Genomic DNA, 18329 nt, shown 5'->3' with positions numbered 1-18329 from the left:
GGGGAAGGACCCCAGTTAGAGCTACACATGGGAGAAGCCCCCGAAGCAAGCAAGGAAGCCTTCATGGAGGAAGTGACGTGTCACTGAGACTTGAAGGATGATTTAGCATGGTGAAGGGTAGTGGGGAAGGGTGCATCACCCAGATGAAAGAGCGAGGGCAAAGGAGGCCAGAGAGGGCAATGCACCAAGTTCAGCAAGAGTGCAGAGGTCAAGGAGGGGAAGAGATAAACAGGGGCCATACCACGAGGGCACCGTTGGTTGGGAACCTACCAGGGAAGGACGTCCCAAAGGATCTGGATTCAGATCCGTATTTCTGAAGGCTGGCCCCTGCAGTGGCCTTGTGAGGGAGAGAAGGAACTGGTGGCAGGAGCCCCCGTCAGGGGCCAGTGCAAGATGGTGGGTGAGCACCGCAGAGCCCCAAGGAGCAGGGCTTGATGGCAGTGGGGATGGTGGAAAGTGGGTGATTCTGGGAGATCTGTGCTCGATAGGGATTCTTGGTAGGTCAGAGGGTGAGTACAGAGGACAGAGACTGGACTGGGAGTCAGATGAAGGGAGGTATAGAACCTGCTCTGTTCTTAACATCTGTGTGGCCCTCGGCAAATCCCTGTACATTTTCTCTCTTCCCTTCACATGTCAGCTTCATTCTCATGGGACTGGGATGTGGGACCACAGGCCTTAAGTAGGGTTACCAGCTAAAACATAGGCCAACTAGTTAAATCTAATCTGTATATAAACAGAAATAACTTTTTAGTATAAGCATATTCCATTTGGGACACATTGACATGTATTTTAATTTAAGATCAATTAAGAGGGATAAAATCCCTACCTTGGAGGAAATTACCTTTTTTTAGCTTGTTTTTATTTTTATTTTTAAGTAATCTCTACACCCTGTCTCTACATGGGGCTCGAACTTACAACCCTGAGATCAAAAGCTATGTGTTCTACAGATCGAGTCAGCCAGGCCCCCCAAGGAACTAACTTTCTGACAGGGGAATCAGACAACAAACAAACAAATCAAGAAAATAAGGGAGTGGTAGAGTCTGTAATGATGGTAAGAGGGGTGATGCAGGAGTGAGTGATGGGCTCGGGCTGGGGAGGGTTGGAGGCCACCCAGATGGAGTGTGCGCAGCAAAGGAATCACCGAGGAGCTGCCCTTCCTGGCAAGAAGCTAAGCCGTGGGCAGATCTGGGGGAAGAGGGACCAGAGAAGGGAAGGGCCAGTGCAGAGGCCCTGAGTCAGGAGCGAGCTTAGAATAATTGAGGAACAGAAAGACAGAAGGCGATTGCGGCCTTGTACAGTGAGTGAAGGGGAGGGCAATCCATGATGCGCTGGGAAGCAGACAGGGGCCCATCACACCCAGCCTTGTAGGTCAGAGTAAGGAGTTGGGACTTTGTTCCGCTTTAAGCAGGGGAATATGCCATTCTCTCATTCTCTTTTTTGAAGAATTCCACTGGCTGCTCTGTGGAGAGTGGGCTGAGGGCAAAAGGACAAGGGTGGGAACAGAGTGGCCATTAGGAGGCTCCTGCAAGGGTCTGGCCGCTGCTGTGTCACCTGGAGTGTGGTAGAGACTGGAAGAGGAGAGACAGCAGGAGGGCGGACTGGCCTCTCGAGAGGGGTGGACCGGGGTGGAACATGAGGGGCTGAGAGGAAGAGGGGAAGCAGAAGGAACACCAGGGGTTGGGCATGAACAACCCAATGGATGGTGGTGCCGTTTACAGAGAGGAGAAGGCTGTGGATGTTGGGGTGGTGGTTGCAGGCTAGGTATGTGTTGCTTCTGTATGTCATAAGGAGGAAAAGAAGTATGACAGTCTCTGGTCAAATGAAGTGATATAATTCAAACTCCATATTCAATTTTATTAAAAATAACATGGTACCTGCATATGGTGATACATTTACAAAAAGCTCATAATCATGGCAATAGGACTGCAGAAAGGACATTTGCACCAAGAGTTTTTGGCTGGTGGCTGTGACTCTCCAGGTGGCGGTGGGAACGCATGACTTCCAAGGGGTGTGCCATTGCTTGGAAACTCTGTCCTGGGAGGTGGCCAGGGGTGTGGTATAAAAGGAGAAGAAGAGGGACGCCTGGGTGGCTCAGTTGGTTGGGCGGCTGCCTTCGGCTCAGGTCATGATCCCAGCGTCCTGGGATCGAGTCCCACATCGGGCTCCTTGCTCATCAGGGAGCCTGCTTCTCCCTCTGCCTCTGCCTGCCATTCTGTCTGCCTGTGCTTGCTCTCTCTCCCTCTCTCTCTGACAAATAAATAAATAAAATCTTTAAAAAAAAAAAAAAGGAGAAGAAGATGGATGTTGAGATTTTTCCCAATTGTGTGTTCGTGTGTGTGTGTGTGTGTGTGTATCATTGTGCTTGTATTTTTATTTTATGCTTGGTGTTCTGTTCCATAGCTTTTTTGGGGGGTGAGGAGTGTGGAAAAGTATTTGAGGTAAAAACATTTAGGAATTTGAAAAAAAAAAGTCAGGGGAAGGTACACTCGCCAATGCTGGCTGAATCAGCAAGGCTATCTGCCACAGGTCCCACGGCTGCTGGGGAAGCCTCCCCAGAGCAGGAAGTAATTCAATATGGCTGCCTCCAATCACCACAGAGTATCTGAGGACGTGGTCCCAGTACCTTCCCAGGGGAACAACCTTTGGCCTCTTAAGACATCCACTTGTTTTCAGTTTTGAAAGAAGCTCACACAGAGAAGGGGTATTTTTCAGAGTTTGAGGTGGTGAAGGGTCAGGAACACAGGCATTAGAGAAGAGGTGAAGGCACAGGGAGTGTGAGCCCAGAGCAAAGAAAACTTGGGCGCCGGGTCACTGCCTGCCAAGTTTGGAAGGGATCCCATGGCGGGGGGCTGGTATGCTCAGGGATCAATCACTCATTAAAAACACTCAAGATAGCACATACCTCAATGATTCCATGCCTTTTCCCATGTCAACATCCCAACAACCATTTGAGGTAGGACCATTTCCTTATTTGCCCACAAAGAGGGAAGTGAGGTTTTGGAGGGATGGAGTAACTTGTTCGTGGAGGTCACACAGCAGCTAAGTGTCAAGCCGGGATTTGAACTCAGGCATTTTGCAACAGGAAGCCTGGGCCCCTGATGGCCACCACCTCCTTCTCCTTAGTCCAGTCCACTGTGCTTGCTAGATCCAATTCTGCCCTCTGACAGGGGGGTTTCAAGCAGCTCTAGGCCAGACCCCAGGGTTCAACATCCACTCCTGGGTGCTGCAAGCTTCTGACCTTGAGCCCAGCTCTTAGTCCTATCTCCTGCCAGGATCTCTGTATCCATATCGAGCCTGATCCCCGAGTCCCCACGGCCTGGACTTGAACCTCAACCCAAAGCCTGCACCTCTACTGCCCCTGTCTCTGACCTGATCTTAATCTCTTTCTTGCCAGGACGCTAGGAGATCGTTGTCCTCAAGTGCCCTATGGAGGCTGGGAGCACCTGCGGCCCTCCCCCCAATCCTCTGGGAGTGTGCCCCCCCAACCTCACAACTTCTTCAGCTGACTTAACCCTCTTCTTTGCCCTGGCAGCTGGATCTGTGCTCCCAGCCTGGCTCTATCCCAGGGGAGCAGCTCAGGGCTCAATGCTAACTAGGACACCAGCGTGTCTCGTGAAATGCCTCCAGAATGAGTTCTTCTGTGCTGACTGCTGGTGAGATTTGTTTGTGTTTGTTTGTATGTTTTTGTTTGTGTTTGTTTGTTTGTATGTTTTTAGTGTGCAGCGTGTGAGACCTTGCTATGTGCCAGGCACGGAATTAATCATGTACAATGGACTCCCTCGTGGAGCCCTCAAGCAGCCATGTGAGTCGTGGATAGAGGCTGCTGGGATTCTCTTCAGGCCCTGGTCTTTCCCCAGGTCAGAGGCTCTGCTGAGACACCCGAAGCCCTGGGACCCCAGAATTAAGATAAGCAGCCTCTTTCCCGACCACGGGCCTCACCTGCACTTCCTTCCTCCCTGACTTGGGGCTCACTGCCCCTCCTGAGACAGGGCAGGACTCCAGGCACCGTGGCTGGAGGGAGGGGACCCTCTCCCGCCCATAGCCTGGCTTTGCTCTCCTGCAGCTAGCTGCCTTTGGGTCTCTGTCTACTTCGGGCCCTGCAGGAACAGTCCCAGCTGGCTAGGACTCGGAGCGGCCCAGCAGACCCTCACCGACGCTGACCCTGCTGCATCAGCCACTCGGCTGCTGGCTGCTGGAGGGCAGTCCCAAGCACTCCAGTTCTGAGGGCTGGACAGCCCCCCAAGGCCTGGCGATGGTCCCCCTCCTCCCTGAGGGGCAGGGGCAGCTGGGAGCCCCATATTTCCAATGCCCAGTGCCTAGCTAATGAGCAACATCTCTGTCACTAGCTGGTCAGGGAGTGGATTTTGAATCGAAAAATTTAATATAGGGAGGAGGCTACACAAATGCCCGAAGACCCAAGAAATAGCCCAGAGATTTGCAACAGCAAACAGACCCTCCAGTCCTCAGGCAGGAGAGACGCGGGGGAGAGGCCGTGTTTCGAGCGTGCGGGATCGGGAGCTACCTGACAGGAAGTGGCAGCACAGCCAGGCCTGTCCAGGGGGTCAGGGGGGGCCATTGGTGGGGGCTGGGACCACAGAGGCCGCCACAAGGAGAGAGGCTGCCTGAAGCGGAGAAATACCTTGGGCTCTCCCCTCCTATCTCCCGCCAGGACACCAGAGGACGGGGCCCTGGGAAATGTTCTCCCCACAGGACAGAGCAGGGCGGGGCGGGGGATGCCTATGAGGGCAGGCAAGTGCATAACCAACCTCTGGAGACGGGAGCTGCCCAGAAGGGACGGCCGCAACCCCCACGCCTGCTCTGACCTAACCTTCCCGGGGCCTGGGGGTGTCCCAAACCTGTGGCCGCTGTATAGAGCTCTCTTTCCACTCAGATCCAAGGATGCCCAGACCCCTGAGGACAGGCAGATGGGCCCAAGATGGGAACTCAGAACCCCCTGGAGAGGTGCTGGAAGGCCAGGGACTGCCTGGGGCATCCGTAGTAACCGAATAGCAGCAGCCAGGGCTCCTGAGCCCAGCATTAAGTTCAAGCTTAATGAACTTAATTAAGTGGGGGGCAGATCTTTGTTCCCTAGTCTGCTGCTGGAGCCTCCGGCAAGCTTTGTCCCTGAGCTGCGGGTCCCCTGGCAACACCCTGAGAAAGTGCTCCTGGGTGCAGACAGCCCCGAGCCTAGGACCAGAGTCACTGCTCTGGCAGTAGCAGGGGGCCTGGTAATGGCCTGAGTGACCGTCTGGTCTGTCCGGGTGCAGCAGACAGCAGAGAGCCCTGTTGTGATAGAGGCGGGAGAATCCGGGCCACCCGTGCCGGTGAGCATCGCCCTGGATGGGAAGGCTGTACACCTGGCCCAGGCTGGCAGCACCACGGATCTCGGAGCACAGGCAGTTCCAGCATGCCTCTGGGGTGTGACAGCAGCTTCTGAGGGAAGGGCTATGCCCAACTGCAGCCAGGCCCTCGAGAGCCAGGGTCGGGGTCTTCCCCTCCGGAGGGGAGTAGGAGGCCTTGTCACCCTCCCACATACAAGGAGAAAGGCCCTATGAACCTTCCTCCAGATGTCATGCCATCTCTGCTAGGGTCCCCATAAGAATGATAACTGTGTTTTTTGAGCTCTAATGTGCCTGGTGCTGGGGTAAGTGATTTTCTATCAGTATCTCATTTATCCTTAAAAGAACTTTGTGGGATAGGTACCATGGAGATTCTCATGGGTGGGTCAGAAAATATGGCCCACAGTCCAATAAAAGTTTGAAGACAGCCATGGTAACATTAGCATAAAAGGAAGCAGCACTCCCAGAGACCCAAGGAAGGGGGGGATTCGTGTCTGAGTAAAGTGGAGAAACACGAACGCATTTCACAGGAAATAGAAAGATATGAAATGAATTCTTCAGAGGAGATTCTCCACCCACAACAGTCCACCCACACTCAGGCACAAGATACAAAGAGGAAGCCTGTTGTGGCCCACACAATCCCCACATAGATTGCACATCAAAAAATAAAAACAGGGGGGGCGCCTGGGTGGCTCAGTGGGTTAAAGCCTCTGCCTTCGGCTCAGGTCATGATCCCAGGGTCCTGGGATCGAGCCCCGCATCAGACTCTGCTCAGCAGGGAGCCTGCTTCCCTTCCTCTCTCTCTGCCTGCCTCTCTGCCTACTGTGATCTCTGTCAAATAAATAAATAAATAAATAAATAAATAAATAAATAAATAAATAAAATAAAATAAAATAAAAACAGGGGCACCTGGGTGGCTCAACCAATTGAATGCCCACATTGGGCTCCCTACTCAGTAGGGAGTCTGCTTCTCCCTCTCCCTGTGCCCCTCCCCATCTCAAATAAGTAAATACAATCTTTTTTAAAAAGATTGTATTTATTTATTTGACAGACAGAAATCACAAGTAGGCAGAGAGGCAGGCAAAGAGAGGGGGCAAGGCAGGCTCCCCATGAAGCAGAGAGCCCAATGCGGGGCTCGATCCCAGAACCCTGGGATCATGACCCGAGCTGAAGGCAGAGGCTTTAACCCACTGAGCCACTCAGGTGCCCCAAGTAGATACAATCTTAAAAACATAAATAAAAACAGACAAAACCCTGGTTTCTGGCTTTTCTTGAAAAATCAGAATGTCTGGGCACCTGGGTGACTCAGTTGGTTAGGCGACTGCCTTCAGCTCAGGTCCTGATCCTGAAGTCCCAGGACTGAGTCCCACATTGGGGGGGGGGGGGGTGTCCCTGCTCAGCAGGGAGTCTGCTTCTCCCTCTGGCCTTCCCTCTCATGCTCTCTTTCATAAAAAAAAAAAAAAAAATCAGAATGTTTGGCACCACTGGGCCCTCATCCTGATGTGGAATGTTGGTTAGAGCCAGGAAGCTGCTAGCTGCTTTGGACTGCGGGTGAGGGCTCTGATCCATCGCAGTCCCCACCACTCCCTAACGTCTTTCATCTGGTCCTTCAACTCAACTGCGCCCCCTGCCCCGCCCCACGGGCATTTCAGGCGGCCCCTTAGCAGACTGGTAGAGCCCTGCTGCCACCTGGTGGCCACAGCCCACACTTTCCATCATGGCCGGGCAGTGAGGTTCCTGACGTGTTATCCCTGACCATTCACTCGGACTGTTCCATTTAATTTTCTCACCCCCCACCAATCCCGTGAGAATGGGAATCGCACCATCTTACAGATGAGAAAACAGGAAAGGTAAATACGGAAATTACCGCTAAGAAAACAGATGAGCAAGATTAAGTGGCTCAGGCTAGTTGAACCTAGCCTGAATTGATGGATGAATGGATGGTTCAGGCTACCTGTTCTTCCTGATATTGCCGGAAGTGGAATCCTGTTCTTTCCATAACCCCAGCCCAGGATACTTTAGGCTCTGTCCTGCTCAATAGGCCCTATGATGATTTCCACGATGGACGCTAGGTCCCGGTGAGAGAGCCTGTGCCTCCTTAGGATAAATCAGGATGATACAGGGGCGCCTGGGTGGCTCAGTGGGTTAGGCCGCTGCCTTCGGCTCAGGTCATGATCCCAGGTCCTGGGTTCGAGCCCCACATCGGGCTTTCTGCTCAGCAGGGAGCCTGCTTCCTCCTCTCTCTCTGCCTGCCTCTCTGCTTACTTGTGATTTCTGTCAAATGAATAAATAAAAAATCTTTAAAAAAAAATCAGGATGATACAATGAGTACTTGAAGAGGACAGGGCAGGCTGGGGACCCTCATCCCACTTATTCACATGCAGAAGCCGTAAGTGCACTGTTACTTGTCTATGGTCAAGCAGGCCTTGAACTCAGGATTTCTAAGGCCAAGAGTGGGACAATTTTCCACACCACCATGCTGCCTCCCTAGGCCTGAGAAGGCCTTTCTTTCCCTTTTGCTTTCCCCAATCCCACTTATCCCAAAAGGCCTGGCACCTGTCCTGCCTCCTCCAGGAAGCCTCTCTGATCACTTCAGCCCCCCAAACTCCCTCTCACTTGAGCACCTATAAGCCTGGCCCGTAGTCCCCTTCTGGGGTTGACAGCATGCTACCCTGTGGTAGCAGGTAATTGCCTGATGCCTGTATGTCCTGTCTCTCCAGCTGGCAGGAGATTCCTGGGAGGCAGGGCTTCCTGTCCCCTCTGGGATGTTTATGTAAGCAATGTGCGTTGACAATTTATTCCTTGAGCCATGTGACAGGACCCTGGGGAAATTCCAGAATGAACTGGAGCTTGCATCCTAAAATGCGACCCTGGGCATGTCACTTCTCTACATCAATCCTTTCAGTGGCTTTCTACTGGTCTCAGAACATAACTCAGAGCTCCTTCCCATGTGGACATCTCAAAGCCATCTCTCTCTACACCTAGTACTCCCCCACACACCCTGCATTCTAGCTCTATAGCATTTTGGTTCCCTGATGAAACATGCTTATGCCTACCTCTGGGCCTTTGCATGTGCCCTCTGTCCCACCTTCACCCAACCCAAGTTACCTTTTAAGCCTCAGCTTGGATGTTACTTCTTTAAGGAAGCCTTCCTTAGTGGCCCAGTGTTGGTTAGGGAGACTGACCCCTCCAATGGGCTCCAGTGGCACCTGTTACTGCCATGTGCAAACACTTACACTGCATGTAATGGACCACTGACTTGTCTGTCTCCCTCTCCAGACAGTGGGCTTTGGGAGGACAGGGCCCCCATCTGACTTCTCACTGTATCCCAGCAGCCAAGGGCAACTCCTAGAGGCACCAGAGATGTGTGGTAGACCCTTATCAAATGAACACATGAGGGGCACTTGGGATCAGTCAGTTAAGTGTCTGCCTTCGGCTCGGGTCATGATCTCCGGGGCCTGGGATTGAGGCCCGGGTTGTGCTCCCTGCCTCGTGGAGAGTCTGCTGCTCCCTCTACCTCTCCTAGCCACTCCTCCACTTCTGTGTGTGCACGCTTGCTCTCAAGTAAATAAAATCTCTTAAAAAAAAGAGGAAAATGAACACATGAACGAACGAGGTCCTGTTTTTATGAACACCTGTCCCATTGGGGCATCTGACTCTCCAACGGTTAGAGTCCCGCAAACTCCAGAGACGTTTTCCTCTTTGAAGTCCTTTATTCTTAGCAGTTCCCGTCACTGCTTCACCAAGCTAGAGCTCCCCACAGTGAGCAGGACTCCATTCATCTTTCCTCTATATTGTAACCTTGCCCTCACGTTCAGACCTGGGTTTGGGCAGAAAAGGTTCAAGAGGTTGCACTCCGCGGCAGGGAGCGAGGGCCGCCCTTGGCATCAGCCTTGTCTGGTTCCCGGGCAAACACCCTGGCAAGTTCAGGGAGAGGCGGCCCCACAGGGCGATACGTAGGACGGAAGACGCAGCGTAGGGTTCCAGGCTTCCGGGGGGCGGGGGCAAGGCACATTACACAGAGGCCTCTGCAGAAAATCCAGGCCATTCTCTGCCTCTCAACATGCATTTTCTCAGCTGTCACTGACTCTGGATCTCCGCCCCTGGTCTACAAGAAACCACAACCCGTGTGCCCCCAAAGACATTTTCGTTCTCCCCTCACGAGACAGATGTGGTTCCACATGTGTTTCTGCCTTCTGCCTTCAAGAACATCCAGTTTTGTTCAGGTCCCTCTTAATGGCGCTTAATAAATATACATTCTGGGACCTGACAGAACAGGCTGTCCTCTTTCAAAACATCTCTAAAGCTGCCTGTTCAAAACATCTGAGCAAGGACAGAACTCAGAGGGGGCACATCCCAGCTCACAGCTGGCGACCGCTTCGGACTGCAGACCTGTCTTGTCCACTACTGCGTGTCTCGGGCCGAGGTCCCTAGTCCCGGGTACACGCCGGAAGCACCTGGGGAGCTTTCTGAGTTCCTGAGGGCCTGGCCCCAGCCTAGACCAACTCCATTACAATCTCTGCGGGCGGGACAGTGGGGGGGCGAGATCCTGGCATCGGTCACCGGCCCCACAGCAAGCAGACAGGTTGAGAAGCCTGAGCTGGGGTTGTAGCCCACAGGAGAGTCTCAGTAAGCACTGAGGGACCCACACGTGGATTTCCTGTCTTGTAAATGCTCCCCTATGCCTTCTACTTGTATTAGAAATCTTAGTGGGAAAGAGAAAGGAAAATGAGTCAAGAGCATCTTACAGAGTGAATCTGGTGCCAGCACGGGGTCAGTGGGGACTGAGTTTCTCTTGCACAATCCATCTTCCCACCTTCCTGAACTGAGGAGTGAGGTGCAGATCTCACGCGGGCATGTATATATTTCTTAAAAGCCCTCCCAAAGCCAGAGCTAACTGTTTTAGGCACTACAGTTACAATACCATGGAGAGGTTCTTGGAGGTAAGTCTAAGCTACCACTGGATTTTCCCCCAGCCTCTAGATTGGGTCGGCCCCCAAATGTATAATTTGTATTACAGGTCAGGCCAGACCCCCTGGCCTCTTCCGTGAATCCTGAGATGTATCTTAGCCAAAGTGACAACCCAGAGAGGGTAATTCAACGGTGGCTGCTCCCAGAACAGCCCCAGTGGGTTGGTTTGCCTTGAACAGGTACTGTTTTTCCCATTTCCAGGTCCTAGAAAGGGATGGCGATGGGTTTGACCTCACCAAGTTCAAGAGACTGGCTACCTAGAAAGCGGTGTGGAGAGGGGCTCTGAGGTAGCTCCTGGGCTGAGGGGAGAGGGCTCCATGCTGATTCCCAGTGTCTGCCACGGCTGGGCAGGGCCAGCAGAGGCTCGTACTCTGCAGCTGGGCCTGAGGGTGCTGGGGCCATCCTAAGACTATTGCTGGGTTGCATCGTGCTACCATGAGAATTGACATTTTTATCACACTTCACAATTTACAAGGCGCTCCTTGTCCTTAGCCTCAGGCCATTCTCGCCACAACCCTGTGAGTTAGATCTTTGTGGATGAGAAAACTGAGGTTGTGTCCTATGTCTAAGGCCCTTCCTCCAACTGACACCCACATGCAACTGCTACCTCCAGGCCCTGAAACCACCGGGTGCTCCCCCTGGCTCCCGACTTCCAGAAACAGGAAAGGAAGCCATTCCCCAAGCTCCCCCACCCACCAGGCTTTCCATCACCTGCTGCACAGAGTTGCCTAAGCAATTTGCATGCCCTTTGTTCTCTAGTGCAGAGAACACAAGCCCAGTAGCTACACAGCCTCATGTGCCCGCACCCTCACTCCTCACCCTCAAAATCTTCAGTTCCCAGGAACAGCCTCTGAATTTGCATAAACACATTCCAGAACGGTGACCCAGCCACACCCGCTCCCAGCCACACCCGCTCCCAGGCTCCGCCAAGGAGAACCTTTCCACTGCCCTCACGAGCCTTGCTCCCCAGCTAGAGAGGGCTGGAGGGGAGGTTCACCGCCCAAGACAACTCCGCTGCCGGCATTTGCTGGCTGCGGTGTCTCCTGATGCCATGCAGGGAGTGAACTGTCAGGCCGGCACCCTGCAACCCCGCGCACACAGGTAATATTCACCTGCGTGACCCACTCGGTGGGCAGGGCTGGATGGGAGCGCAGGTAAGACAGGCCATCAACGACAGCAAGTCCTCATCAACTTGACCTGCCATCCGGGCTGTTGTGACTTCAGACGGGAACCCCGTTTTCTGCAGACCTGATGAGCGGCTCTGGCTGGAGCCTTTCCTGCTCACCCACGCCAGGTATGCCTACAAGGCCCACCCACTTCTACTGGCTGCCCTTCACCCCACCTAGGCCTGATCTCCCCTCTCACCCCCGCCTTCTCTTGGATTCCTTCCTCTCACAGGGCCTAGCATCCAAGCCTCCCTGTCCCTTGGCAGCTCGGGCACCACAGCGGGCACCCTAGGAGGGCAGACTCCAGCCCCATGGAGCTGGGCTTGGGGCCTTGGCCAGGAAGCTGGAAGGCACATATCCCTTCTGCTCGTTCACTTCCACGAGGCTCCATTCCGGGTTCCCCTTCTTGTCCTGGGCCTCTAGGACAGTCACCAGCTGGCCCGCCTGCAGACTCACTTCATGGCTGCTTCTGGCCACAAAAGGGTACACCGCCACCACCTGAAACACATGGGGAGTGACACAGAAACAGTGCGGCAGGGGGACAGACACACCCAACCCAGAGATGCCATTCTCGTCTTGCTCCCTCCCACCCGACTCAGTGCCCACGGGGCAGTCACCATCTCCCAAGGACATCCTCTATGCTAAAGAGGAAGGCTACTGCTGCCACTTCCACCAGCAATACCCACTGTGTGCCAGGCTCTGTTCCAGCGCGTTCCCTGGGCTTGACTCTCACAGTTCTATAATTCTATCTGCTCCATTTTTCAGATAAGGAAATGGACACTCAGAGAAGTCAAAGAGCTCATTCAAAATCACACAGCAACGAAGCCAGGACTGTCAGTACAGGTGCCCTCGGTCCACTGCTGTCACCCCACTGAGCAGAGCACGTGGCAGCCTCTCCCCCAAAACCCTCCCCGGATCTGAGGGTGTCACCTACCCAGGCCCGCTTCCCAACTTAGAGTAGAGACTGGGGATCAGGGGACTCGGTTAATTTTTAAGGAAAGGCATTGAACTGGGCGGGGGGGGGACTGGAGGAGAGTGTAGTTATTAGGCTAATATTTCACCTCCCTGGCCTCAGTTTCATCATCTGCGAAATGGAAGTAATAGCATCCCCCACTCCAGGTAATTGTGGGAGTTCAATGAATGATGTGCGTCTGTGCCCAGTACACGCTCAGGGCTCAGTACATGTGGCCTGCTCTGACTCTGTTTACCATTCCTGCTGTTACTGCGGCCAACCCTCCAGAACAGTCAGAAGCGGGGGAGGACAGGGACCATTCCACAAGTGTGGACCCATGAACAGAGGAAGCGGCTGATGTGTCTGGGAAGATGGACGGCTGGGCTCACCCAGACCTAGAGATGCTGCCCACACTGAGAAGAGCTGGGGCCTGGCCAGGCCCTCTGGGGAGCTCCTTGTGGGTTCTTGGCTGATGGGGGGGAAGGCCCAGCAGGAGGCATTGGCCCTCGGAGCCTTCCTGGGGATGTGCCCCACGCTGTACACCTCACATCATACAGGCTTCTCCGCTGCCCCCTGACAGCCCACCTGAGGCTCCTCTCTGGCCTGAGGCCTCCTGGACTGTTCACCGCCAGTCTCTGGTTTCCTACCACTGCTCCGTGTCACTGCTCCTGCCCTTTCTACTGCCCACCTGTCACAGGTGAAGCTCTCTTCTACCGGGGAGTGTGGCTGCCGTCAACTGAGGCTCACCTATGCCTGGCCTGGCCTTCCTAGCTCCTCCGGCCCTCACAGCGACCCCACAGAGCTTCTCCTCCCTCGACGACTCCATCCCAGCAAAGCCAAACCCTTTAATGGCTTCCCATCATTTTTTTGGTTTTGAGGTTGAATTCAAATACTGTAGCAGTCATCTTTTTACAGTGTACAATTCAGTAGTTTTTAATAGGCTCAAAGTTCGTGCAATGAGCATTTCTAATTCCAGAACATTTTCATCCCCTCAAAAAGAACCCCCATTGCAGATAGCAGTCCCTTCCCAACTCCCCCCCACCCTGGTCCCTGCCAACCACTGATGTACTTCCCGTCTCCAGCCACTTGCCTGGTTTGGACGTTTCATATAAAGTCATACAGCACGAGGCCTTCTGCACAGAGCAGCATGTGACGGCACGTACTGGCCCTTCCTTCTTTTTCACGGCTGAGTAATACTCCGTTGTGTGGCTACGCTGCATCTCACTTAGCCCCACTCGTCTGCTGATGGACACTTGGCTTGTTTCTACTTCCTGACAGTTACGACTAATGCCGCTGCGAACATGCATCTGGGCTCCCCACTGTTCTGAAGCCAAGGTGGACACCCTCGCCAAGGCCACACGACCCCCCTGGCTTGGCCCTGCCAACCTCTCTAGCAGCTCCACACCCCTACCTTCTCCTCCCTGCCACGTGCCCCTCCTTTGTCCACACACAGACATGCACATGTGCACATGTGCACACACACAAACACGCTGGGCCTCTGCCTTCACCATGCACACTTTCTGGGGAGCTCTTCCCATCCACACCCCAGCACACTCCCTTTATCCAGTTAATCCCTGCTCACCCTTCAAATCGGAGGAAAAGCATCATTCTTCTTAGAAAAGCCTTTCCTGCACCTTTCCCACGAGACCTAGGGCTCCGGCACTTATCACTGCTCTAACTTTACAATGATTCCCATGATTATTTTATTAATTGCTGTTTTCCTCACCCTCAGGTTAAAAATCTGAGGAAGGCAAGGACCAAGATTTACTTTTGCTCATGATTACATCTCTCATCTAGCACAATGCCTGGCAAACAGTGAATGAATGAATGAATAAATGAATGAATTCCACTCATCCCCTTAATAGGGAGCAAGGGGTTGTTTATGTGGCAGGGATGAAATCCTCCTTTTCCAGGTCCAGTCCTGACCAGGACTGTGGCCACTGACCAAGTCCCCAGCCTCAAGGGACGGTAGCCTCTTCCAACAGGAGGAAGATCAAAACCCCACTCCAGGTGGCTATGGAAGGGCAAACCCCACCCCTCTCCCAGACTCACCTGGGTCACCGTTGGGAGAGAGGGGACAGGGGCTGGGATGGGCTCTGGTGCCAGGTGATGATGGGAGTCCTGGTGAGGCCCCTCCTGCCCTTTGATTTCCTCCTGACCGGAGATGACATGGTACAGCTCCAGTTTCCCAGCTGGCGCATACCCTCGGTGTCCTACAGGACACGCACGCACAATGTTATCTGGCTGCAGACCGCCCTTCCCATCCCTTTTAGTGGTAGAGGAAGTCAGCACCATTTATGGATGTGAATGCCTCCAGCACAATTTCCCAACATGAAAGAGGACCTGAAAAGGTCATCTAGGAACCTCACAAACCCACCCACACTCACTGTTTCCAGCTTCTACTTGCACATCCCCAGTGACAGGGAGCTCATTCCCTACCAAGGCAACCCACTCTGCTTTGAACAGCTTTGACAGGGGTAAGACGTTCTCCCTCGGGCTGGGATGAATACTGCTTTCCTGGCGCTGGGCCCACTGGTCCCCGTCCCCTCAAGCGGAGACCTAGAGTGGGGCTGCTTTCTCACTCGACACAGCCTTCTGCAGGAGGCAGAAACTGCCTTTCTCTTCGCTGAGTGCCCCCAGTTCCTGCTCCAGCGCTGTTCTGCTCCTTATCACTGTGCACGGCCAGCACCGCCTGAGAGCTTCCTGGGTGGCGGGACTGGCATTTGACTGTCCAGTCTTCACGCCAAGCCTCCGGGTCAGTACTGTTGTCTCCATCTGACGGCTGGGCCAGCGGAGCTCGGAGAGGCTCCGCTAACTTCTCTGAGATCACGGTTAGTAAAGTGGCTGACTTGGGATCCAAACTCAGTCCCCTTGACCCCAGTGGCCGGCTTGAATCCAATTCAGCTGTTTGTCAACTTGAGTCATGAGACTGCCCTTTCACAGTTTCTGCTGGATTTGTACCATTTTCTTAATTTTTTTTTTAAAGAAGGCTCTGTGCCCAGTGTGAAACCTAACATGGGCTTGAACTCACGACCCTGAGATCAAGACCTGAGCTGAGATCAAGAGTCACACACTTAATTTTTTGATAGACTCACTTTTAAAAACTTAGACTTGTTCTACCAATAATATGAATAAAATTACGGATTTATGAACTGGCTATCGTTTTTCTCATACGCAGAAAAATATTTCAGTGACAATTACAATACACTGTCTGAAGGGGAAAAACTGTCTGTGGATCCCTTCCCAGTGAGCCTGTGTGACCCTCATCTGTGGGTCACAGGCCCCTTTCTGAAAGACACTGCTGGGCCATCTCCTCTTGGTTTCAAGGTGCCACCTGCCTCCTGCCCAGTTACACTGGGGCACCCAGACCTGAGCAGCACATCCAAGGCTGGGCCCAGTGCATGGGGGACAGGCAGGACCACACGTCTCTTGTTCTAGATGCCAGATGTCCTCCCTGTAGCTGGGATCCAAGCGAGCCTTCTCTGCGTATCTTCATCTTTGAAGGAGATGCTGGAGCTCTCTCTGCACATCTCTGTCTGTCTACCCCAAAAGTCTGTGAGGTCCGCAAGGCACATAACATGTGCCTGATAATAGATGTAGCAATGTAAGACTCACTTCCTCTCTGTGGCATGGCACGGGCCATGCTGAACTGGCTGAGCCCCAAGCCCTGAGTTTTCACCTGGGTCAATTCCCATTGCAAATCTGCATAGCCAGACCCCTGCCCACAGCCCGGATCTCCCCACTGGTTCCTGTTGGGGGGCTTCCCAGAGGGAGGGTAAGAGCCCCCAAAGCCCCACGTACCCCCGGTGTCTACCAGCCAGCGGCTGCTGTTGCCTTTGGTGTCCTTGTTTTGAAGGAGAGCCACAACCTGGCCCCGCAGCAGCGTCAGGTCCAGAGTCCCAGCCCCGCTGACGTTGCTTGTCACCTGGTACAGCTTTTCTGGGCCGTACCTGCTCAGGAGAGCCTGCACCTGGCGTTCAGCCCCTGGAAGGAGTGGCTGGGGGTGGGGGAGGGACAAAGAGAGACACAGGTGCCTCAGTCGATGTGTCAAAGCTGGCTGCCCACGTGCTGACAGCCAGGAGCCCTGCGCCGATGCTTCCTCTGCTGCCACTGGGCAACAGTCACCTCACTAACAGATTAGAGGAAGGCTGGATTAGAGGAAGGACACATACTCTTAGGCTCCGAAGGGATCTCAAAAAATCCCCCTCAATTTAACCTCTAAAAAAATCCCTCCTAGGTCTAAACTTCTGGAATTTTCTAAAATTCTAATTCAGCTTCCAGAAGTTCTCAGTTACAGAACTCTAGGATGGGGCCCTAAACTCTGGCCACAGCATCAAGCTGAATAACCCCACAGGAAAAAGCCTGGCACAGGTCTTCCAGCCTGAATGAGTAAGACCATGACCTTCACATGGGCACCAGGCCTGACTCGTGGGGCTGCTCCGACAGCCAGCATGGGGTGACACGCACAGACCCTCCCTCACATGTGACAGAAAGGAGTGCTATCTTCTATTCCACAAGTATTTATCAAGCATCTACTGTTTACAAGGCATAGTAAGCCTTCTGAATGAGGTAACAGAAATGCAGAAGACAGTTCTGCCCTGATGGAAACGGCCAGCTAGCTGGGAAGAATGACTCAGGGGTGCTTTCCATGCATCCAAAAATCTCCTGGCACTGCCTTTGTTTTCTTGTTCATTTCTTCCAGCAAAAGTATCACCAAGAAAAGACTCAGGGGTGACGGTCCCCTTTTTGCAAAACAAAGAAGAAACTAAAAACATTTAATACAGACTTACAATAGATTCTCTGACTATATATGTGTGTGTATATATACAGCGATCATATTCTATGTGGTAATTTCTGGGGGGAGGAAGTGCTTGGTGTAGGGAAAGCAGACAGAGGTGCCCTTCAGGGACGTCTGGGCACAGACTCTGCCATTCTGCCATTACCCCTACTCCAGTGGGTTCACTAGTCAGGTTCAAGAACTAGCAGAACTTGATGTTTCTAAACAGGCCCTTAGGTGGATATGGAGACAGGGGAGCTTTTTTTTCCCAGAATGGAGGTGTTACCCTGAGTATAAAAGCTAGCGGTGTAGAAACGTTTGCCTTCTTTCTCAAGTCCGAGAGGCCCCGGGCAGAGAAGAGCCACATTCCCTGGAGGGACCAAGGGGACACGTGGAAGAATATCAGGAGGACTGCTTCTGTCCTGGGAGAACACCTCACTTCTGTGGGTTCTGAACCCTGAGCCAAAGAAGTCAGGAATGCATAGGAGGGGCGTGGGGGTCTGGGTGGAAAAGAGGGGGCATCTCCTCTCTTCCTGCCCGTTTGCAACATATATAGGGATCATGATGTTTCCATTCCTTTCTCTTGTTTTTCTGTGTTTTCTCTTTTTTTCTACAATTAGCATGAAACGCTTTTCCAATAAGAAAAATATTATCTCAAGTAGAGAGAGAGAGGAGTTTCCCATGACTCATCTGAGTGGCTGCTCTGCTCTTTACTTTCTGTACCTGTCCTCCCCCCACACTGTAGGGCCCACGCCACCCCAACCCCCGTGGGACATCTGGCTGAGACAGCCTTGGTGTGGGGGGAGAGGGAAGCACGGCTGTGGCCCAAGGAAGAGTCCGCTCTCCTAGGAGAGGGCTTGCATCCCTGATGGCCTTTGGCCTTCTCTGCATTCCAGTCAGGTGCACAGGCCACCTCTACAGGCCACCTTGTGGGATGGTCTCCTTTACTTGTCTCTCTGGGTCTCTGGGGCCCCTTCCTCCCTTCCGGGGAATCCTGGCCCTATCTCCCCACCCTTGACTTCACATTTCACATGGGACTGGACACACAGCTTCAGGAGCCTCTCGTCCAGGTCTGTCCCCTGCAGGGCCCCCTTCTCCCTTCAGCTACTTCAGCTCCACTTCCA

At 53.3% G+C, this 18329-nt stretch overlaps 1 protein-coding gene across 10 annotated transcripts in view; it reads right to left on the bottom strand.

The window, feature by feature from the left end:
* Positions 1-9032: 9032 nt before the first annotated feature.
* The window catches only part of ARHGEF37 (Rho guanine nucleotide exchange factor 37), a 52982-nt gene continuing 43685 nt past the window's right edge, over positions 9033-18329 (bottom strand). For 9 of the 10 annotated variants that reach the window (XM_047730698.1, XM_047730692.1, XM_047730690.1 and 6 more), the window contains 3 exons: positions 16230-16425; positions 14481-14641; positions 9033-11974 (listed from right to left, as the gene is read on the bottom strand). In XM_047730698.1, coding sequence (XP_047586654.1) covers positions 11765-11974; positions 14481-14641; positions 16230-16425 — 567 coding nt within the window. In that variant the 3' untranslated portion in view covers positions 9033-11764. The remainder of the gene's footprint in view (positions 11975-14480; positions 14642-16229; positions 16426-18329) is intronic. The other variant, XM_047730696.1, reaches the window with a different exon arrangement.

This window comes from Lutra lutra, chromosome 5 (genome assembly GCF_902655055.1).
Source record: "Lutra lutra chromosome 5, mLutLut1.2, whole genome shotgun sequence".
In the NCBI taxonomy this organism is placed as follows: domain Eukaryota; kingdom Metazoa; phylum Chordata; class Mammalia; order Carnivora; family Mustelidae; genus Lutra; species Lutra lutra.
Note: the sequence above shows the minus strand (reverse complement) of the source record. Positions and strands in the feature narration are given on the sequence as shown.